Source organism: Eleutherodactylus coqui, chromosome 1 (assembly GCF_035609145.1).
Source record: "Eleutherodactylus coqui strain aEleCoq1 chromosome 1, aEleCoq1.hap1, whole genome shotgun sequence".
NCBI classification, from domain to species: domain Eukaryota; kingdom Metazoa; phylum Chordata; class Amphibia; order Anura; family Eleutherodactylidae; genus Eleutherodactylus; species Eleutherodactylus coqui.
This window is the reverse complement of record NC_089837.1, coordinates 148,781,091-148,805,347: the sequence shown is the minus strand read 5'-3', so window position 1 is coordinate 148,805,347 and position 24,257 is coordinate 148,781,091. Positions and strand designations below refer to the sequence as shown.

The 24,257-nt window shown below is 43.9% G+C and overlaps 1 protein-coding gene across 2 annotated transcripts in view; it reads right to left on the bottom strand.

Annotated features, from left to right (window-relative positions):
• Nucleotides 1-8,993: 8,993 nt before the first annotated feature.
• The window catches only part of RFC4 (replication factor C subunit 4), a 33,533-nt gene continuing 18,269 nt past the window's right edge, over nucleotides 8,994-24,257 (bottom strand). The window contains exons 4-11 of one of the 2 annotated variants that reach the window (XM_066601609.1): nucleotides 21,745-21,824; nucleotides 20,289-20,408; nucleotides 19,223-19,366; nucleotides 15,619-15,739; nucleotides 12,976-13,101; nucleotides 12,223-12,303; nucleotides 11,945-12,061; nucleotides 8,994-9,179 (exon numbers count right to left, since the gene is read on the bottom strand). In XM_066601609.1, coding sequence (XP_066457706.1) covers nucleotides 9,090-9,179; nucleotides 11,945-12,061; nucleotides 12,223-12,303; nucleotides 12,976-13,101; nucleotides 15,619-15,739; nucleotides 19,223-19,366; nucleotides 20,289-20,408; nucleotides 21,745-21,824 — 879 coding nt within the window. In that variant the 3' untranslated portion in view covers nucleotides 8,994-9,089. The remainder of the gene's footprint in view (nucleotides 9,180-11,944; nucleotides 12,062-12,222; nucleotides 12,304-12,975; nucleotides 13,102-15,618; nucleotides 15,740-19,222; nucleotides 19,367-20,288; nucleotides 20,409-21,744; nucleotides 21,825-24,257) is intronic. The other variant, XM_066601604.1, reaches the window with a different exon arrangement.

The window sequence follows — 24,257 nt, the reverse complement described above, 5'->3', positions numbered from 1 at the left end:
AGGACACAAAGGTTATTCCAGCCATTGGTAGATTAGGGTTGACTGGATCCAGGTATGACCTCCTTTAACATTCTGGCTACTGGACACCCCCCTGCAGCGCCTGATAGCATCGTTATCATATAGTGTGCAACAGTATTTCAGTACGTTTTCAGAAGGAGCATTAAGCATTCGATGCATACAGTTTAAAGACATTACAATAGTAAACAAGTAACTTGTAACTTTTACAACTTATGTTTAACCAAACTTAATTTCCACTAATTTAGTATTCGTGGCTAACTAGTACTCGGGGAAACCTACACAGTATAGCTTCAAGTTCCGCTATACTTGAGGTTTTATTGGGTTGTTGGGTCAATAGTATAAGCCGACGAGGGCCTATCAGGTATTGGTTAATTGGACTTCCTTTAGATAAAGGGGGAAAGGGGGGAGGGAAGAGATAGGAGCTGTCCCCCCCCACCTGGTTCTTCTGGTATCCTGTTGCGTTGTTGACATAATGGGTTGCGACGTCTGCGGTTGAGGGGAAAAAGAGGGGGGGGGGGTGGAAGAGAGGAGCCGCGCCGAGTGCGGCAGGAGGGGGCGATCCATATTTAGATCATGAATTTACAGTGCTATTAAATGGTTTTAGTAACGCGTTTGTACGTAGCATAGAAGTCCCAGCGCCTAGACGGGGAAAAAGAATGATTAGGTTATGTGTACATTACTGCCTTTCTGGTCGTCGTCTGGTGATTAGCCATTCTTCAGCTTCGGATGGTGAAGTAAAGAAGCGGGTACGGTCTCCGTCGATCACTCGCAGTCTTGCTGGATAGACCATGTAGTATGGGAGTTGTAGGTCTCGGAGTTGCCTTTTAATATTGAAGAATGATGCTCTTTGTTTTTGAAGATCCGCCGAGAAGTCTGGGAAGATGGATATTGTAGCATTGTCGTGCCGTAGGGGACCTCCTTTCCTGGCAGCTTGTAGGATGCTATCTCGGTCGCGGGAGTTGAGTAATTTTGCTAGTAGAGGTCTAGGTGGGGCCCCAGGTATTGGCGGCTTCATTGGCACGCGGTGGACTCGTTCGATGACTAAGACCCGCAACAGACCAGCATTGGGGAGAAGCTCGCGGAGCCACCTCTCTAGGAATTCTTCGGGTCTTTGTCCCTCAGCTCATTCTGGTAGGCCCACTATGCGCAGGTTATTTCGTCGTGAACGGTTTTCAAGGTCGTCGGCTTTTTGTCTCCAATATTCTGCTTTCTGTGTGAGATCTCGTATTGCAGACGACATTGGAGTGACGGTATCATCTAGTGTGGATATTCTGTCCTCCGGGTTTGTAACTCGTTCTCTCAAGTTTTGGAGGTCCTGTCTGAGGAGGCTCACATCCATTTTTACTTCGTCAATTTTACTGGTGAGAGTGGTCGTGGATGTCTGGATTGACATTAGTAGTTGCTCAGATAGTTGTTGCAGAGTCTTGACTGTACCTTCGGGTGAAGTGGGGTTGGTCTCCTTTACTGGAAGCAATCCCGCCGGAGGGGTTGAGGTGGTTTTGGGGCCAGGGTCCTTGCATGCCTCATGTCTGGCAAATGCTTTTAATTTATAGACAGATGAGTTTTGTCTGGTAGGGCCCATGCTGGGTTGTTTTAGGTTTCCCACTTTGGGAGGGTTTTGCAATGTAGTGGGTTTTCTTTAGAATGTCTATGAGAGCTTTTATTTGGTGCTGTGGGTCGTTAGTATTGGGGGTGTTCTATAGTTGCTCCAGCAGGCCCCCCCCCCCCCCCCAGATGTGGCGGGAAAAGGGGCTTCACTCCCAGTCTCTGGGTAATATATATTTTCTTGGCTGGTGCTTCTCCCCTATCTTTCAGGAGGGGGAATCTTTCTGCACCTTCTCTGCTTGTCTTCTCTCCACGTGGTGTATCAGCCCTGTCTGCTTAATGGCGGTAGCGCCGGTCGCGGGGCCGCCGCCAGCTCCCCTATCACTGCAGGGGCTGTGGAGATACTGCCGGGTGCTCGCCCCCCTCCCTTCTCGTGTCAGCGAGTTTGCTTCGGGTCCAGGTGCCTGTCCGCCGGCTGTTGTCTGCCACAAGATGGCGGCGGTGGCCTCGGCTACACGCACTCGCGGCCGCCTGCTCCCGTCGCGGGCACTGCAGAGGCGCCGCTAGCGTTCTGGGGCTCCCCTGCTTCCCGTTACCTGCGGTGCCGGGTCTGGGGGTCTTACCGGCTGGTTGACAGCGTGTGCATCGCGGCGGCCGCGGGATCCCGGTTCCCCCGCCGGTGCTGTCTCTGCCGCGGGCGTCCGGGGATGGTATTAGCGGCTCGGTCCTCTCCTCCCCCCCCCCCCCCTCCGGTAATGTTGTGTCGGGGTTGGGAGTCCTCAGGATGCTTGCAGGATTAATGGCCCGTCGGTTGGAGCAGGAGCTCCTTTCACATGCGACCGCCTAGTTCGGCTGCTTGGCCACGCCCCTGTAAATGTTGATTTCTAATGTTACCATTTTCCTATCATAGTAAACAGCAGCATTATTTAAAAGAAAAAGAAGATATTTCTGCCCCTGTGTACTGGTTGAACAGATGGAACTTTCAATCAAAATAAAGTGACTAACTGGCTAGTCCAACACCATATTCTATAATAAGACAAAGCAAACCCCATCCAAAACATGTTATAAAGAAAAAAAATATATGGTGGAAAGCTTGTGCTGCTGTTAGGATTCAGGGGAAACAGATTAATATTAGAAATAAAACATGTGCTTATCGCCTTTTTAACCTCTGCTAGAGGTCGACCATAAGTATAACATTGGCTAAAGGGATAGAATTTCAGGCTCTGTCTGCTGCTGATCCTTCTATTAGTTTCCTGCCTAAACAGGTTTTTTTTTTTTTTTTTTTTAATGTTCATAATGCAGTAAATTTACATGGCTCTCATGGGGGTCAGTATGATTGTTGTAGTTAGTCATTTATGACCCTTGATGACCCTGAAGGCAAGTTTTCCTCCATGTTTTTCGGTTTTGCACTGTTTCTTTTAGTTGTGCAACATCCATACCAGTATCAGGTGACAGTATCAGCAATCATATTCTTTGGCAGCTCAGTGGTCTTTTGCCACTAATCTGTCCAAGCATATAGATTTTTCTAGTGACTCTGCTCACATTACATGGCCAAAAGCCATGAGTCTAATCATCTTGCCCTCCAGTGATATATCGGGTATTATACGATTCAGCACTTCTGTTGCCATCCAGGGCAGCACCACAGCTCAAATGCATCAATCCTCATATCAGTTTTTTTTGTTTGTTTGCAGTCCAGCTAATACAGCCATACATGGCTATAAGAAACTGTGGTTTGCACTATTTTGCGTTTAGTTGCTATACCGATATCCCTTTTTTTCCAGATTTTGTCCACGTTTAGTATTGTGCTTCATGCTAATGCTGTCCTGTGTTTTATATCTGGCATAGATTCTTCAGCCTGGTCAATTTTTGAGCCAAGATGAAGCCTCGTACCCATTCTATAACTTCATTTTGATTTGGCCATTTTTTGCAGTTGTCATAATTCTAGTCTTCTTTAAATTCAGGTAGACACATTTTTTCACGTGGGTTGCATAAGCCATGTGTTTGCGATCCTGAGCTGATTTTCTTGGTTGCTTCTGGGTGGCTTTTGACTTTGGAATTGAAGTCGCCTATATGTAAAAGATGTCCTTCTTTGACACTTCATTTAGTTTTCTGGACGTTATCATAAAAGTCTTCAATGGTTTCCTCACCGGCATCAGTCGTTGGAGGCATAGACCTGTAACATTGATATATTCACCTGCTTACTATGTATCTGGATAGCAATGATACGGTCGCTGATTGTTCTAAAACTCTCTACTGCCTTTGAGGTTTGCTCATTTGTAATAAAGGCTACTCCATTCCTCTTGATTTCCTCGTGTCCAGCATAGTGCCATGTGAAGTCATCGGACTGAAAATATCCGTTAGCTGTCCAGTGCAATTCGCCAGTTTCAAGAATATCTTGGAATTAAGTCTTGTCATTTTTTGTTTCATAATGTCCAATTTCCCTAGACTCATGCCACACACATTCCATGCTACTAGTATGTGAGCTTTGGTACAGCGCAGTCCTTTACTTTCATCATGAGGGCTTTCACCCAGTTGTGTCATGAGGAAACCTTAGATTACTTGGACTCAGACTTTGCTCTTCCCCAGTAGCATTTAGAGAATCCTTTGGACTGAGGGCCCTGCCATAGGATACCACATCTGAAATCAGTTGAGAGCTCTTTCATAGTGTTTCCAAGGCAGTTTTTCTTGGGTAGGTCACCAGGTTTTCTTTAACCCTCCCCATTTATCCGGGCTTGGGACTGGCGTCTAGGGATGACTCCCGATTACAGATACAAAATTTGGTTTAATGTACATAGTGGGAAAAAATTGATTTCAGTCACCTCCTCATATACACACACGTACATTACAGAGTATGCTCATAACACTGTTCCTTAAAAGCCAATAGTCTATTTTCTGGATGAGGTTTGTGGCTGCTGTACAGCAAATCTTTGACTGGCTGGTCACAGATCAGAGTAGTATTTCAGGCGAAATTATGCGCAGAATAGAAGGCAATAGCATTTCAATACAGAGTGGGTGGCATGGAAAAACGCCACAAACATCTAACAGCTACATTGTAGTGAGCAATGGCAGAAATACAAGACTCAACATTTGTTTTTAGCACAAGAAAGCAGATGTGACAAATCATACTAAAACATGTATAATTAAATGTTTAACCCATAAAAGGCAATATTTATGCTACAGTGTACAAGTAGTCACAGGTTAAGCATAAGCTACAATATTGCATCCACTCATGTTCATGTAAACACACTTTAGATTTTAGCAGCAGAACTAATGCAGTGTGCATTTGGCAGCGTTTCATAAGACCTGTTTATATTGTCTCTTACAAAGCATCTGTGCAAAGACAGAAATGACTAACTGCTCGGTGTTTACACAGGGGGTACAGAAATTTGCATGAAAATTAAGCATTTTGGCAGCACCATTATATACAATTACTACAGAAAAATAGTGCTTGGCAAACGTTCTACACAACTGCATTGCAGCATGACTTAAATGGTGACTAACTTTTAAAACAACTTGTGCTTATATGATAGCCACTGTCCAGAAAAGTCGAAGCACAAAAACGACAGCTGTGCTAGATAGATCTCCATTTTATTTTTACATTTGTGCCATAATGTGGCATTTTCTGCATGTGTCAAAACATTCTAATTCCATTTATGAATCCTGCAGTGGTATCCGTGTGTGCCCATGGACATGGAGAGGAAAAGATAGTTTCTTACCTCTCTGGATCCAGCGCGGGTCGCCTCTGAGCCAGCCGGATCTTCTTTCTTCGGCACAGCACATGCATCTGGGACCGCCGGCTGATGCACCCAGCGCATGTGCAGTGCTTTCTTTTTTGTTTTTGAATCTCCTGCTTTCCCGGGGATCTGCGGCACGTCTGCAGCGACAGCTGCAGGTGTGACATGTATCAGACGGCTTCCATTGACTTCAATGGGAGCCGTCCCTACGGGAGCCACAGGAAACTGGAGCAGGCTGCGATTTCTTCCTGTGTGTGCGACCCGCACACCAGAGGGGGAAATTTAAAAAAAAGGATCCCATCCGCATGCTTTAAATTTAAGTGCGGATGCTAATGCATCCCTATGGGTGGCAAGAGGCGCAGATCTCCCATGCGGATTTCATAGTTAAAATCCGCCCGTGGACATTGGGCCTTAAAGACACCCTACTAAACATCACCTCCAGTTGCATGTCCTTAGCAAAAATAATCTACCAATAGCTTGTAGGTAAACTATCAGACACTTGTATTTCCTACTACAAATACACTCCATACAGTCCTAGAAAACAACGCTCAGAAAGTGTACTACGACAGAGCCATAATCACAGACAAAACAATCCAGCACAGCAGGCATCATCACACTCCTTGCCAAGCATAACAAACCACATAGATCATAGACCTCGCCATCCTAAACACTCACAACATTCACAACGCATACACTGAGAACATCAATAAATACACTGAACTCACGCAGGAGGCGAGACACCTGAGGGGAATGGATGGGGCACTTATTGTGTCTGTCATACTTTCTAACACTGGGGTTGTACCTCATGCACTACACAAAACTCTGCAAAAACTTTACATCTAAACAAAAACATTCATGTCACATTGTCAGGAAGTTTCTAGACCCGGACACACACTTCATCTTTGCATTGCTTTGGTTGCTCTGCACTTGGTACCGGCATTAACCAAATCAAACATCTAACACGATCCTCAAATTATATAAATACACACATATATACATGCGCATATAACTATATGATCATTGTTTATATAAAATTGTGTTTAAATGTTTAACCCTTTCCAATCCACTGTCCGCCGTCTGAAGACATTCTGATTGAAGGCTTTACAGCTCCGATGCGGGAAGACGTCCGCCAGGGTATTCTTACTGTATAATACTGGCCGCTCTGTGTCTGGGACCTCTTCAGCATGTCCCATACTGCAGTACTGGCTCTAGACAGCAGATGGCGCTATTGTATAATGGCAGAAAGAGAAAGCCCCCTTAGGAAACCCTGAAGCCAAAATTGGATTGCAAAGGGTTAATACCGGTGCCAGGTGCTAAGCTGGACTTCCATACACAGGTGAGTTATTCCCTTTGAAACAATATTAAAAAACTGCTTCAGTACTTCCTCATTTTAAAAAATGTATTTTCTCTATGCGATTAGACAGCTGCCATCATGCCTGAGCTGCTACCACCATTTAGAGATATGCTTTACAGCAGTTATATTGACCGTAGGAATCTGTAAACTTTAGATGGCTTTTTGAATTCTATGATGCAGTGTTGTGCATGGTCTGAGATGGAGAGCTGTGAACCTTATGAATTGTGAATGGAGATCATTTTATTGTAATCCTGCATGTGATAATGAGATGACCATTTAAAAGTGATGACTACAAAACAGGAAATATTAGCCTATTAAAAATGGTAAATGCACATGTAGCTGAAATGCTGTTGGGGAGATATGAACAAATCTCATCCACGTGCTGCAAAACTTTACAGCATGGGACTAGATCTCTGGAGCGGATATTAAATCTGTAGCATTTCCACTTAAAGGGGTTGTCCCGCGAAAGCAAGTGGGGTTATACACTTCTGTATGGCCATATTAATGCACTTTGTAATATACATCGTGCATTAAATATGAGCCATACAGAAGTTATTCACTTACCTGCTCCGTTGCTAGCGTCCTCGTCTCCATGGTTCCATCTAATTTCGCTGGCGGCTTGCTTTTTTAGACGCGCTTGCGCAGTCCGGTCTTCTGCTCTGAGCACGAGCCGCTTCAGTGTGCTCGCCGCTACAGCTCTTCTGCGCATGCGCAGACGAGCTGTAGCTTCTCGGGAGCGTGCTGGAGCGGCCATTCTGCTACCATCCTCTCTTAGAGGAATGTGCAGAAACTTGAGCCGCCCAGCCACCTAGGTAAGTGATGGGTGACGGACTGACGGGGGCGCCGGGGCCTAGCGCGGGGGCGCCGGTTACCTGCTGCCTGGCGGTGGGTGACTGTGGCCCAAGAGCGTTTGCCGTGGTCGGCGGCCGCGGTGCGTCAGGTTGGCGGCTGCGGGGCGTCTGGTTGTCAGGGAGACACAGCTGGTAGCGTCTCGGGAGCGCGCACGTCGGGCTACAGCAAGCGATGGGAAAAGAGGCGGCGGCCATCTTGGGGAAACTTTTTATAAGTTGCTGAAACGCTGGAACTGTAAGTAGAAACCGTCTAGAAAAGTCATTTACAGGGGGGCTTAGTAATCTATGCTTAATAAGGGGGACTGGGCAAAAAAAAAAAATTCACTGCTTCCTCGAGACAACCCCTTTAAGGTCACAAATTTGCTGCATAGTTACCCCATTAACTTCAATGGAGAAGACAGTCAACAAAATATGTTGATTTTGATGCAGATCACCCCTAGATTTGTTGCAAAGTCTGCAACTGGAGATTTACATTTTTTCTTCATAATCTACTGCTGCAAACTACATGAAAATCTGCAGTTTTTTTTCCTATTTTGTGTTTATATTATAACAAAAAAAAGGAAATTGGGAAACAAAGTAAAAAAAAATATCAAAGTCTTACAAAATGTTTAAACATTAAAAAATTTGTTTAAATCAGGTTTTTAACTTACTGTAAAATCCTTCACATTGCTGATTTTTTCATATGACAACACAAATAGCTAAATCATACGCAAGATCTAGTCTTTATTGACCAGTTTCACTAAGGATTTAGCTAATTTTTTTTCCCCTTCAGTTGCAGAAACCATAAAGGGGTTTTCCAGATTTTTTTTTAGTTAAAATTTTTCTTATATCCACTGGATAGGTGAAATCGGATGCACCTCCAAAACGGTCTAACTGCTGGGATCTCACCCAATTGCCAGAACTATTGGAGTACTGTGGGCATATTTTCTCCCTTTAGGCCTCTTTCTCACTGGGTGACCGAGACAGCGCTGAAAGAAAAGTCACAGCGATATCGCAGCAGTGTTTCCACAATTTGTACAGATTCGACGTGTTTTCTTGAAATGAAATCAGGGTTTTTTTTTTGTTGCTACAAAGTCGCGCGGCTTTGTAGTACTTTTTTGCCGTGCGGAGGAAACGGTGGGGTTTGGATATGAAAAACAAATTGAAAAAAAAAAAAAAAAAAAAAACACAAGACAAACAATACATTACCTAACAGGCGCTGTCCGCTCTGCCACACTTCTCCTGAAACTCAGGCGCACTTGTTTGCAGCCTTCAGCTGCTGCTTCCTGGTTAGGGGGTTCATAAATCCCACCTCCAGGAAGCACTGGCTCTGATTGGTTCTTGAGCGCCGCAGCTCAGCCAATTAATGCAGTGCTCAATGAACCAATCACAGCCATCGCATTTAATGGCTGTAAGAAATATCACCATTATGTCAGAGCTATATAAGGAAAACCTCCCGAATTAATAAAAACCTTTTACCCTTTCTAAAAGAATACAAGTTTTCAAGTAATTTTTTTTTAGCAAAAGGGTTGCAATTTATACACAAAGTTTTGTACAAAAGTTTAACATATGTGATTTATCCAAGAAATACAAAAAAACTGCATAGAGCTACTGGGTCATCTGTTGCATAATAACTGCAAAAAGACTGAGCATTTGTAGATATTCATCTGCTCCATCAGTCAAACACTTGTCCACTTCCTGTAAGATAAAGACAAATAAAAAGACCTTTATATAGAAAATAAATGTATTTAAAAAATAAAAAAAAGTACATTATATAGAGATTACTACCAAATCTTTACATAAACTGGTACATTCTACCTGCATTTTAAAAATGGGTTCTTACTATAAAAAGGGATGTTGAGCAAACATCTTGAAAATGCTGGAGAATTGAGACAAAGTGAGTCATCTGAATATATGCTATATGTAAATGCATATTTTACAGACTTTGTAGAATGTGGTCGTTTTGCAATATCATGTGTATGAAGAAATCCCCTCTGCGTGTGTGGAGCGACGCCATTCTATACATGAACACAGGCTTTCCCTGCAACATATGGGGTAGTCAAAATTTTCTTTTTTTTAACAAATCTCTCGCATGTGAATACAGTATACTATTCGGGCTTATGCACAACGCTATTACGGCTCTATTTTGTTCACAGTAGTGTTAACCCCTTAAGAACCAGATACTTTTTAGGGATTCTACCCATGTGGTAGTTTTATTGCCCTATTTTTCTCTTAACTACCAAAATTATTTTTGCTGCATCCCCCCCCCCCCCCCCCCCCCCCCCGTGACATATAGGGCTGTTTTTTAAAATATCTTTTTCACTTTTTCCATTTTTTTTGGTTTCATTGGTGGTAAAAAGCTAACATTTTAACATTAATAGTTTTATTTTGTAAAATTAGTATATTTACGCTAAATATTGTTTTGGACGTTTTGATATATAATATGTATGGTTTTGGATTACGGGGCGCATATAGCAACAGTTTTGGTTGGCGTCCTCCTTGGGTTATTTACTTTTTTATATGTATATTGTTTTATTTTGTAATTTTGTTTTACTTATGTAATTATGTTTTTTACTATATGTCCTCCATGACGTCATGTAAGACCTCTGGGAGACATTCACATGTTTTTGTTTTTTTTTATTTGACATTTGTCCAGTGTCGCTGAGGCATCCATAGGAGCCCCAGTTATAGTAAGAAACATCCCCTGTAGTTACATTAGTCACTGGCAGAGCTAATCTTTTAGGACCTGCAGCTCTGCTGCGTCAGGGGGTCACCCGGTGGTCACTGACTGCTGGCTCACGTAGTGAAAGAATTCCACTTTTACTACATCATGGTCATTGAGCACGGTGTACTAAATAAAGGCGGCAGAAAGGGTTAAAACCCACTTCTCCCCCCTCCTCCGGGTTATCAGCTGTGACTAAAAGCTGACAACCCATCCTGCTTCTGATTTGATTGCAGAAGGCATAGGCTTTAATCCCCCACTGTTATTTTACATATGGCTGTGCTTTAACCCTGGGACCAAGCGCCTTAAGTTTACAGTGCTTGGTCCTTAATGGGTTAATAGAGCTTTGGAGCACCTCCGAAGTCATAAAATGATGACTTATTCTAACAATAGGCAATCACTTTAAAAGATGGGAAACCACTTTAAAGTGATCTGCTGCTAATATCTAGATGCAATAGAACACCTGCCGGGGTCTCCCTCCTTCAAAGAGTCAAGGTTGTGTTGGCAGCACAAGGGGTCAGGCATATGGTCTTAATGTCATGTATGATTGGTGTAAATTATATGTACCCTAAAATGGTGCTACTAAGAGGAACAATCCGTTCTGCAAATTTCAAGTCTTTAAGCGGCTAGGCCAACAGATCAAAACGTTAAGACTCCTGGAATTCCAAACAACATGAAAATTAATATTCTTTCCATTAAGAGTGTTTTTATTGCCCAAAATATAACGGTTTGGTATCACCCTATTCGTACAGACCTATGAAATGAAAAGCTAAAACACATTTCTACTGTGTATAAATGGCCTAAAAAAAAACCTGCTTGCCTGGTAATATACCGGATAATAAAAAAAAATAAAAAAATTCACAACATAACACAAGGCAAAATTGCAGTTTATGCCATTCTTTACCTTCAAATAATAAATAAAAGTAAATTAATGAATTCTATATATCCCAAAACTGTGGCAAAAAAAATAGTGCGTCCGTGTGACCTGAGCCTTCACTTTGTTTTTAGGCAAGCTAAAAACCAATTTGTGTCTCCGGGTCCTGACAGCGGCCTGCTTGTGCACAGCATAACTATATGGCTAGCTTAAAACTCTTGGCAAAGGGAGCATGATATGTAACAGAACAAGCAGCAGGTGCGGATTAAAAAAAAATAAAAACAAACAATCCTCCCAAATAGAGCCTACCCAAGCAGAACGTATGTGCTGAACACCAACTGGACAGGAGACAAGCCCTCAGGGCTCCTGGGGTTACAGCCCAAGTTATAAAGGGATCGAATGAGCCGCTAGTAGAGCTCCAGTGGAGGAGGAAAAAAATGAATAGTAGCCCTGAGTAAAGCCACAACCAGAAGTCCCCTATATTTACTGTGTTTTCACGAAAATAAGTTTTACTATCGGGGTAGGACCTATCGGGTTTTCAGGAAGGCTTGAAATACAAGGCCTCCCCCCAAAATAGGACCTAGCACTGGTGCCCCATAAAAAAAAACAAAAAAACTCAATACTCACCTGGTCCGCGGCGTCCTGATGGTCACCGGCGGCGCTACATCCTCCTCGTCTCATAGCTGATCTTCTGCTGGTGACAGGGTTTTGAATACTCTGCCTCCAGCAAAGCGAGCGCTGCGATTGGCTGCCGGCGCTTGATCAGCCATTCACAGCGCTCACTTTAATATAAGACAGTGTCTTTTTTTCAGGGAAACACAGTACATGCCCAGATACCCCTCAGAACGACTATGGTAACAGACTTACTGCAAGTTTCTCTGCAATGACAGCCATCTGTTTGTCAGTCAGATCACTTCTTTCCAGGATAACATCATGAAGCTGGTTTACAAGCTGCGTTGCTGCATGGCCATTATTTATCAAATTCTTGTAATTAGATATAAAAGAAAATTAACATTACAAGTCATACAAACTTAATCTTGAGGCTTATACATTTGAATTTAGCATTTAAAATGGATTCAACCTTGCAGCTTGGAGTATAGTGCATGGACCAAAGGCAAGTAACAAACAGCCATCAGATTTCTTACCTTCACTACAGTTTCTAATTTCTCAAAGGAACCACTCCGACAAGCTGCCAAGACTCCGTCTAGGGTTTCCTTAGGGATAACCTACAAAAGAGACATTTGGCTTGACATAACCCTTACAGAAATAAAATAGAGTGCACCAATTGCTCGACAACACACACAAGGGGGTCACAGGAATGCCTCCACAACATTACCACACTTCTGTGGCTGCCCGGTAACCAGAATGGTCACCAATAGAACATGAATGGGACCATCTGGGACTCGAACTTTGACAGCCAACGAGTTTGCACGATCTAGAGGCTCACTTACAGCAAGTGTGGGCTGGTTTGCCACAGGATACCATATGGCAGCTGAATGCCTTCATGCCCGACCCTATCACATCTTGGATTCAAGCTAGAGGCGGTACAACAGGGTACTAGAGCCTCCATGCCTGCCTGTATCATATTTTGTATCCAATCTAGAGGCTGTATAACAGGGTACTAGAATCTCCTGTATCACATCTTGTATCCAAGCTAGAGGCGGTACAACAGGGTATTGGAACCTCCATTCACGGGTTCAGTTTTCTACAATAAATGATCCTTTTGCTCTGATATTGTAATCAATTATTTATATGAATAATTATTTATATGAGTGTTACAAATCACACAGTTTCATTCAGTTCCAACAACTCCTAGGGGAGGGTTTTTTTTTTTTTTTTTTGCAGTGTGTCTTTGAAGAAAAAAAAAACAAAAAAAAAACAGCATGGTAGCATCTTACCCCAGCTATTTCTGTTACCACCTGTTCTGTAATTTCCTTTCCAGCACTAAGCCTGGTGGCACTTTGTAGAAACGTGATTGCTTTCCTCAAGTCTCCCTCTGAAACCTCAACCAAATGACTTAGTGCCTACAAAAGGGGGGAAAAAAAAAAAAAAAAAAAGATTATAGCAAATTATGTTTTTTATTTTCTTCTTAAATGGATACTAACTTTTCAAGCAATTTGTGCTTACATGACAATATGATAAACAAAGTAGCAATTTACTTAACGCTTTTCCTAAGTCACAAAAAGCTTAGTCTAAAGGCTCATTTACACGCAACAGTTATTGCTTAAAATTCGTTCAAACAACCGCAAATGAGCGATAATAGTTACATGTACACAGTGCCATCGTGCAGTTTTCGTCTGAGCAATGATTTTAGGGCAAACTTAAAAATCCATCATTCAGCCGCAGAGACATAAAGTATCCCTCAATAGACCGCATGCTGTGTTCTCCCTGGGAGTCGGAGATCACATTGTATTCTGCGGACAGCCCCAAGGAGAACAATGCAGCTGTGTGCAGAGCCCAGCATGTGTTTAATCACAAGCTGGGGTCCGTGAACAGCTCCCAGAGGCCCTTTTACATGCAAATGAAGATGACAAAGTGTTAATGGACATTCATGTCCTAGCACTTTATGCAAAAAGATCACCAAACCTTTCAATCTTTGCATGTAAATGGGCCTTAAAGGGGTTGTCTCGCGAAAGCAAGTGGGGTTATACACTTCTGTATGGCCATATTAATGCACTTTGTAATATACATCGTGCATTAAATATGAGCCATACAGAAGTTATTCACTTACCTGCTCCGTTGCTAGCGTCCCCGTCTCCATGGCTCCGTATAATTTCGCTGGCTTCTTGCTTTTTTTAGACGCGCTTGCGCTGTGCGGTCTTCTGCCTGGTGAATGGGGCCGCTCGTGCCGGAGAGCTGGTCACCGCATCATCGTAGCTCCGCCCCATCACGTGTGCCGATTCCAGCCAATCAGGAGGCTGGAATCGGCAATGGAACGTACAGAGCCCATGGTGCACCATGGGAAAAGACCCGCGGTACACCATGGGAGAAAACCGCAGTGCATCCCTGGGAAAGGACCAGCGGCCATCTTGGGAGATTTTTTAAACTCCTTATTTCGTCGGATCGTTGAGTAGCAAGTGGTTTAAAAACCGCTTTAATTTGCTATTTTATGCCAGGGGGGGTGACAGGGTGAATGGGGTAATGTAAAATTCTGATGCTTGCCGTGAGACAACCCCTTTAAGGACAGGTTTACGTGGGCGAACTGCATTCCGCATGCAAGAGATGCTGCATACCTTATTTTCTCTGTATGGCGAATTACCAGGGTGGCTCGCTTTTGGTCATGCTTAGTAGTTTTAATTTTTTTTAATGTTTGTATTTCCCATGCCGTTGCTTAGCGATGACGTGGATACGTGATGCCCACACACAATGTTAACTGCATGTGGGCTGCGGTTCGGGCGGCCTCCACTGACTTCAGGCAGTCTACACATAATCCGTTACAAAATAGAGCATGCTGTGTATTCCATCTGAACACAGCCGTGATCCTGAATACAGACACGTATGGTGGCGAAGTTGTACTGCGCATGACCAAGTACTCATTCAGGCGGTCATGCACAGTACACTTTTTTTGTTTATATTTACACTTTCCAAAAGAATAAAAGTAATTTTTTTTTTTAAGCAAAATGTTTTTTTTAACGTAATTGTGTATGGCCTGCAGATATCTTCACGGCTGTAGAGAACAATGGGCTCTATTTTGCAGATTTTGGTGGCAAAATAGAACATGCTGCTTTCTATTTTCCACGAGTGGATTATGCAATTCTGACACACTAATAGGTTGCCTGTATAATGAGGACATATCCTCCAGAGGGGCAGACACGCTTTACAACTGCACTTCACTTTAGCCAAGAGATCAGGATTAGAGATGAGTGAACATACTGGGTAAGGCGATATACTCGAGAGAGAGCATCGTCTTTTTCGAGTACCTGCTGGCTCGTTCCTGAAGATTCGGGGGGGGGGGGGGGGGGGGGGGGGGGGGGGGGGGCGCAGGGGGTTACAGAGGGGATCCAGAGGGAGAGAGAGGGATCTCTCTCACTCTCCTCCCCGCTGCCCCCGACCCCCGTGAATCTTCAGGAACGAGCCAGCAGGTACTCGAAATAGACTATGCTCTCTCTCTCGAGTATATCGCCTTACCCAGTATGTTCGCTCATCTCTAATCAGGATCCTAAACATGGACCCTCTTCCCCAATCAACTGCAAATTCCGTAACCGGGAAGATGGGCTTACTAAGCTGGACAACCTACCAGACCTTTTCTAAGGAAGGCTCTCTCCCCTTCTGTTCAGCCCTTTTCTTATGCATGTGTATCTTCAGAATATACTTATGTCAATACACCAAGAAAACAAAATTTTCACAAGTCATATCGTTTTAATAGGCATTACAGTCAGGAATAAAGGCGGAAATATAGCAGTTTATGACATTTTAATGGTTCCCAACAAAGAATAAAAGTAAATATTGTCTCATTAAGTATGTAATGTAACATGTTCTCCTGTGGTGAACACAAGTAAATAATGTTTTTCACAAAAAAAGTAAAAACACAGATACAGTACCTCAGCTGTAATGCGCACATCTTCCTTTTTACAAATATCCAGGATTCTTTTGGTTTGTACCCCATCGGCCAGAGGTTTAAATCGAAACTTAGAACACCGAGATGTTAAAGGTTCAATAATTCTACAAAACAAACAAAAAAAAAAACACCGTGCTTAAAATTACAGCTGTTTCACCTTTTAACTTTTATCTGCACACCAACAAATGTAAGCGGTGACTGGAGGGGAGTTGCTTTATGCGTTTCATTGCTGCTCTTCAGGAGGGGAAGGTATATGGTCACAGTAACAGCTTGACTAGACTTGGATCTTACCAGTCAATAAACCCTGGAGGCCCGACCAAGCTCAAAAGCCATGGAGCAGGAGAAGCCAAAAAGTTTAAAAGGCTATACCAGTCAGGCCATAAACCACAGGCAGAGCCAAGAGGCCATACTCAAAAGTCACGTAGCCATAAGTGCTAAGGCTATCAGCCTTTGACAGAGCGCTGAGACTATAAATTCCCGACTTTAGGTACAGAGTGCACGCAGTCATCCCATATAATATTTATACTTGTGAGGCGAAGGCAAAAGGTAGGATCCCTTATTTACGCAAGGTTATTCCACCAATAGATTCCTGGAGGTCCTCTTGGAAAGTGATCATTTCTCTCCCTAACATCCCTGCTTCCATTAGTGGTAACACTAGGCATTGTCCAGATCAGGAGAGACCTGAACTGAGTTAGCTGATGGAAGCACTAGATAGTACAGAAGGTAACATATGGCAACCCTCCAGTCCAGGGACAGCAACACACGGAGTACTTCCCCACTGAAGGATCCTATGGAGGACAGAAAAACAAATATAACCTTTCATTCCTGTCCTCCAGAGACAAGGGAGCACGAGTAGGATTCCAGTGGAGACTTACACCAGACAGGTAACCTCTCGCATCATCCCTGCAGGCCATACCTACAGAGATCTGGAGGAATCCTTCAAAGATCAGGGGTAGCCAAGCAGCTACTACATCAGCATTTTCCAACACCTGTCCTATGAAATGGAACGGAGGAGCTGAAAGATGTTCCCATCTTTAAAGATACGTGGGAGGTTCCCGTTTCCTGTCCAGAGGGAAGCGGGCTCTCATGGCCGTAGGGGAAAATTTCATAAGCGTCACACAAGAAAGGTTTGGGATTTTTAGAATGAATATATTTTTCCCCTAGAGGCAATTTTGCGTACAATTATGTACATATATATGTATACGGTCTATCAACAGCTTCCTGAGCCTGATCGTTCTGTGCACATGCCCTCGCGCATCCACTGCTCCCAACACCTGTTAACAGTCTGGCCAGAATGGCCTAGGTGGCAGACAAGATGTCAATAGGACCATCCAGCTTCTCACAACCCAATAATGCGCTCCTCTCAGACTCTGGTAACTGTCTGAAATCTCTTCTCTGCGTCGTAGAGATGTCTAGTGGTCCACAAGCTCTACACAAGATCAAGAGGTCACTACACCCAAGGAGCCTCTGAGAGTCTTTTTAGGCTGCCTGTCCACGGGCGTAGCGATATCCCGCGGTGAATCTCTGCCACGGGAGATGCGCCAGGGAGCAGGAGACCGCTGACGGTTCTCTGCACTAAGCCTAGCTGACAGATAAGCTCAGCGCAGAGAATCGCGGCATGCTGTGATTTGCCACCCGCGAGCGGAGAATCGCTCGTGTAGATGCAGGCTGCGCTTTCGACCGGATTATCGCTGCGGGGAACGCAATGAAAATTCGCCCGTGGACAGGCAGCCTTATAGGCTAAGGGTGGAACCACTTTTAGGGCTTCAGGTAGCAATACCCTTCATCTAATCACAATTTGGAAAAAAAAAATTAAAAAAAAGAAAATTATAAACACACACACACACTTTCCTGTTATTATTCAACTATTACATATATTCTTTATTAGCATTGCATCCTTTTTTTAATGTACCATATTTTTCGTTCTATTAGACGCACCGGTCTATAGGACGCACCCCCGTTTTAGAGTGGGAAAATAGGGGGAAAAAATTTGAACTCACCCAGGGACAGCGCAGGGTTAGTACCGGGTGACGGAGCAGAAGAAGCAGCAGAGGTCTGAAAAACCATCACTCCATGTCACAGCGGCGCTTGTGTGCAGCAGGAGGAAGGAAGCCGTTTGGTGGAGGCAGGGAGCAGCAGTAGTATCCGCCGGCGCTCACGACCAATCAGAGGTATGTATGGGCGGCAGTGGGGAGGAGAGAAATCTTCTGACTGATCGCACATTTGCTCGTGTGATCGCGAGATTAACGCGCAATCGTGCCAACTAAATCGCGTTCGCACGTTAGCTGAAAATGGAATGGCAATTGGAACAAATTTTTGGCACATTCGCTCTATAAGACGCAGCACCTCCCCCCCCCCCCCCCCCCGCTTATAAAGCGAAAAATACGGTATTTTATCCAGTTATGTCCATTTTAATATAATTAGCGATTCATGCAAAGATATGAAATCAGTTTCTCCCCATGTGCTGGGTTAAGCTTGGGGAAGTGACGGGTTATTAGCTAGGCCCTTTCTGCTTGCATTCCAACCAACAAAATGCACGGTGGGATGTCCAGTACTGCAGGCTTCTGTCCCTCTATCCATAGGTGCACTTCGCCACCTGTTATGAGCAGTGTATTTACAGGCTTAAGAAAGGGGGGGGGTAAATCTTTGTGGAAATCCTCAAAACGCATTGCCTCTTACTTGTATACCTAGTTTCTGCTTCCATGTTATTACCAATAAATCCTGTGGACGTTCTCTTTTGTTAGTCTACAAATGGTCCTGGATTGTGTATTGGTTCCCATACTTCCCCCTCGGTAAAGTGTTCCATTCCTCATTTACTGGATCAGATTTATATCCAATAGGCGGTATACTTCCCTTAGCACTACCTGTGTTCTTTGTCCTGTATTTGCCCTAAGGCTGCAATTACACCTGCAGGTTCAGCCTGGCAACTATTGGTAAAACCGCGAGTTTCAGCAGCCAACGCTAGCACTTGTGCGAGACCTCGATTAGAGCTGGGTCACCGTTTCAGGCTGGGCTGACACAGCTCTATGCAGAATCCGCCGTGAGCCTCCCGCAGCAGATTACATTTGTAAACCCGACCAGGATCCTGCATACAGCTGCGTAATGTACTGCGCAATACCATTCACTCACGTAGGCGGTCATGCACACTAAACTTGTTTGTTTATATTTCCTGCACCATCACTTAGAGATGGCACAGATATCCGCAGCCCATATACAATGTAAGTGCGTATTGGTATATCAGCAACCAAAGTGAACATGCTGCATTTTCTTTATTACAAGCAGATTATGCAATTCTGTCCCGCTGAAACACATTAACGCTTGCGCTGAATGAGGTTGTACAATAGGTGAAATGAAACTTCGGGTTTTTTGGATCAACGAGATACTGGATAATGTAAACCCTGAATATTAAATCATTCAATTTCTTAGTCATACGTGTGAGCATGAGGAACCTCATCCGAAATGATATCTAGGTAGGAGCTGGTTATTAGCATCTGCCACATATGGATTACTAGGAGGTGACTTGCATACAAAACAAGTTGTTCATAATGGGTCAGTGATTCTATCCAAAATATTGATGAGAAACTTACCGACTGACATAATTACAAATGAGACAAAATCGGGTTGTTTTGGATTCTTTTTCCATGGTGCGCCTCAAAGCAGCCTGTGCCGCTGATGTCATAGAGTCCGCTTCATCCAGAATAACGATTTTAAATGGGGGACATGGTTTTCCACTGAAAACACAAAAGTATAGAAAGTACAGAACTGTTTATATATCAAAGCACTTAGGGCTGTAGATCGATCTTGTTACAATTCAGAGTTCTGCACTATGACAAAGCATCAATATCTTAAAGGGGTTGTCCCGCGGCAGCAAGTGGGTCTATACACTTCTGTATGGCCATATTAATGCACTTTGTAATGTACATTGTGCATTAATTATGAGCCATACAGAAGTTATAAAAAGTTTTTCACTTACCTGCTCCGTTGCTAGCGTCCTCGTCTCCATGGTTGCCGTCTAATTTTCGCCGTCTAATGGCCAAATTAGACGCGCTTGCGCAGTCCGGGTCTTCTCCTCTTCTCAATGGGGCTCCGTGTAGCTCCGCCCCGTCACGTGCCGATTCCAGCCAATCAGGAGGCTGGAATCGGCAATGGACCGCACAGAAGCCCTGCGGTCCACCGAGGGAGAAGATGCCGGCGGCCATCTTCAGCAGGTAAGTAAGAAGTCACCGGAGCGCGGGGATTCAGGTAAGCGCTGTCCGGTGTTCTTTTTTAACCCCTGCATCGGGGTTGTCTCGCGCCAAACGGGGGGGGGGGGGGGGGGTTTGAAAAAAAAAAAAAAACCGTTTCGGCGCGGGACAACCCCTTTAATGTATAACTACTAACTGCTAATAACTCCATTGATAACACTATCAGCGGGGTGACTTATCTAAAGCTGCATATACATTCATCTCTTTATATTACCCCCTCGTAGAGACAAACTCAGGGGTTTTTTAATACATCACTGCCAATTTACATTTAGTGTTCTGTACAATGAAACCTGCTTAACGGTAAACAGTCTTTTAGCAATGAATAATTGAAAGACTCTGAAACGTATCGAAAAACCATAATTCAAACTGCAATATAATTTACTGTATAAAGGAGAGTATACTTGCTTACTCGGAACGGGTCCCACCAACTGCCAGCTGAGAAAAGTTTTTAACCTTCTCACGAACTACTTGTATTCCTCTTTCGTCAGATGCATTTAATTCCAGAACACGCTGTCGAAACAGTTCTGGCCTGTAATGAAGGGTAAGATAAGGCCAAAATAACAGACTAAATAAATCAATCAGATTACAGTGCTGCCGGTTGCCTTTATAGAAGAGAACCTTTAAATACATAATTTTGGTTCTTAACCCCTTTAGGACCAAGTGTGGTAAATATACGCTTTGTTCTAGGCTTTAATACCAGCCGATAGAAGAAGGGAGAAGTAGTTTTTAATCATTTCTGCTTTTTGCTTTTCATGCTACGTAGTGCTCAATGAGTGCTATGTACTAATAAGTGAAAGCGGGAGGGTTTGCTACGCTATGTGACCTGCGATCACGCGAACCTGATCAGCTCTGTTAGTAACTGATTGTCACTACAGGGGGATGTTTTAAAATTTGAAAAAAAAAAGTGAATGAGCCCCAGGGATCTTATAAGGTCATAGGGGACATAAGCAGTTAAAAAAAAAAAAAAAAAAAGTTACAAAAGTTTAAAAAAGTTAGACTAAAATAAGAACGACATCACTGAACGGCTGTGATTGGATGGCTGGGGCTCGATGAGCCAATCACAGCGCTCGCTTTGCTGGAGGCGAGGTATTCAAAGCCCCATCATCAGGAAGAAGCTCAGCTGTTAGACGGGGAAGACGCAGTTTGCCGCAGCTCCACCGGAGACCATCGAGACACTGCGGACTAGGGGAGTAATGATTTTTATTTTAAATGCAGGTTAGCTAGGTGTTATTTTTAGGGAAGGACTTCTATTTCAAGCCTCCCCCGAAAACAGAGTTAAGTCTTATCAGGGTAGGTCCTATTTTCAGAGAAACAGTAGCTGGAGGGGGTGGGGGGAGGCAGTAGAACCACCCCACAGGTAAAATCCCTGAAAAGGGTCTAGTCCTTTAGGACCAAAACACCCTGGTCCTTAAGAGGTATTCTCATACAATCCACAGGATAGTTCTGGCCTCCACGGCCTCCAGCCTGGTCAAATGCAGCAGCCAGGACTTATGGAAATAGACAAGAGCAAAATGCAAAGCTCACAGTGGAATAGACCCCAAAAGTTTTCAATGGGTCTATTTACACGTGCGATTTTTCTGTCGCAGCGCCATTTGAGGAGCCCTGTCTGTGGGAAGGCAGTTTATGAACAAGGCATATAACTGCAGTTTGCTTTTCAGGGAAAGCAATTTTTGAAGTAAAGAGATTTGAAGTTTATCATATATGGCTTATATACAGCATTAGTATTAACAGCTAAACAAATACATCTTTACATGTAACGCGAGAGAAGCAAACAGAACAGGAGACAATGAGAGGCCCAGAATGCTGCAGCATCAGCAGAGTCAGTAAGTAATGGAGCTTCCCCTTTGTTTTCCACTGTCACATACCCGTACAGCTCTCTGGCTGCTGCCAAAATTGTAGAGGTTTTCCCAGTTCCGGGTGGCCCGTAGAATAGAAGATTAGGCAGCTAGTAGATGGATAGGGATAAAGAAAAAGGAAAAAAAAGGAGAAGAGAAACTTTAGTAAGTAAACCCATCAAAACAGCCAACACAGACAGTACATTCAAGAAGATAAGTGAGCACCATATACACAAATATTGGAATTGGATAATTAGTCTTTCACAAGCTAATGCCCCCGTCCTCTTACTACATAGCGATATCAGGTGCACATACATTATATGTCACAAGGATCATTACAAGTGAACCGGAATACATTACTGTCACTGTTGTGCATTACATTTTCTAGACTAATATAGGTGTTAGAGAAGGGTCTGCATATTTGCACATATCATGTGGAGTAGAAGTGCATTTTATATCATTTAAAGCTTACGTCATGTAGGTTATACATAGTTAGAATTGTTCCTGCTTCCTTAGGCCCACTGTCTATGGCAGATCTGATTTGCTGGTCACCTGCACAGAAGATCCACAAATCAAGCTGCCCATATGGATACATGGGTGTCTGCGCATAAATTAAAGCATGTGGATTTGTTTTGCGGACCCTTTGGTCTGGAAAACAAATTGCAGAATGCTCCATTTCAGTAGGTTCCCGCACGGGTGGCTTCCATTGAAGCACATTGAATTGCAGACTGGCCGCGGATTCCGTGGAAAAGCAAGATTTTTAAAAGGAAAAAAAAAAAAAAAAACTCCACTGTGAATGTCCGTCGGCCAATGCTTCTGCACCAATCTGCAGTGAAGAAATTAGAAGACCTGGATGGGTAAGCAGTGTCCACGGCTGCGGGCAGGGTCAGATTCCGCCGCGGGCAGGGTCAGATTCCGCCGCGGGCAGGGTCAGATTCCGCCGCAGGCTCCTGCATGCAGAATCTGATCTGCCCATGTACATTGGGCCTTGTATCCATAGCCAGATCAAAAAGGTTGACTTCTAGGGTAGCAATCCTCCAACAGGTAGCACTGTGGAAGCCTTTTTTCTTCCCTTTCTAATTGCATATCTGTCTTATGGGAGCATCACATTGCCTCTAGGACTCGCAATGGCCTGTGGTGCTCTTCACAATGGGAAAACAATGATCCCCAGACCCGACTCACATCAATGGCCTCTTACCTGGCCAATCAGATCAACTCTGCATTGATGAGGCAAAAAACACTGAAACAGCTGTATGTAGACGGGTGTCTTTTCCTTACGGAGAGCACTTTGGTTTTGCTTATATCCCTAGCCTTCTTCAAAAGGCGTGTTAAAAAAAAATTGAACATCGACTTAGACCATTTGCACGCGGCCAAGAAAATCATGCGAGATTTGTAGACGCACAACCCTCGCACGAATATAAACCCCATTCCTTTGAATAATTAGCGATATTTTTCCCCACATCGCAATGCGGGAAATAAATGGCAGCACATCCTTTCTTTGGGTGTTCCCTTGGAAAGCATTACCCATTGTTAGCTAGGTGCACACGGTGCGATGTGAGGCATCCCCAAAGTGATGCAAGGTGGTTTTGAAATAAAGACGCCTCACATGCAGGGAGATCCCATGCGGGCGAGCGCGATATCAGGCTGCAATTCACAGAACGATATCACGCTCGTCCATGTGAAGTTAGCCTTAGAGGGAAGCTACCTTCCAATAGCTGGTGCTGGGGAGGCAGTTTTTACATCTTCAGAGTCACATTAAATATTCGCCCGTGGAGTACCCCATGTCCTCATGGCGCTCTCCACATATCTATTTGCTAGTTGACAAAACCTGCAACCATTCTTTCCTCTGCTAATGTATCTTCTATCAAAACTCCGGCATATTTTACTTTAACTTCTTGTACGCCACTCGGTACCTTACGTCGGTTTGTTTTGTTTCTGCCAACAGTAGAATGTGCCCATTACACACATTAGATGAAAGTTAGCCGAATCAGCCAACTAATGCGTATGGAGGGGTCCAGACTCTCCAACGGCAGATGTCCGGAAAGGGAGGATCATACTTTTTGCCCAATAATTTTGTGATCAAAAACAATAAGCTACCATCAAAGCTGTTGGGCAGCAACTTAGTCCCTCCCCACTGAGAGCACATACTCGACTGAGCAGAGATCGGGAGAAATAGTCAGCCAGATGAGTGTTAACGGACAGCTATCCAAGGTTTATGACCACTTGAAGATGCACCAAGATAAGCCACAACCAAATTTACAATGGCCTCCGGCACCGATCAGGCATGAAACGCCAAACAGGATCTAGGCAGACATCATTTGTCAATGGGACCTATTCTGCACTGTTCGGTTCTGTCTTATATGCAGGTGTGAACACGGCCTCAGATGACCATTGCATGCACAGAGGTGATTGCAGTTTGCACTTGCTGTGTTACGGCTGCTAATGTTAACCAATGGGAGTTGGATATAGTCACGGGTACATTGATCACAAACTACAGATCAGGGATCACAAGAGAAGGACTCCAGGAAGTTTCAGACAAAGGA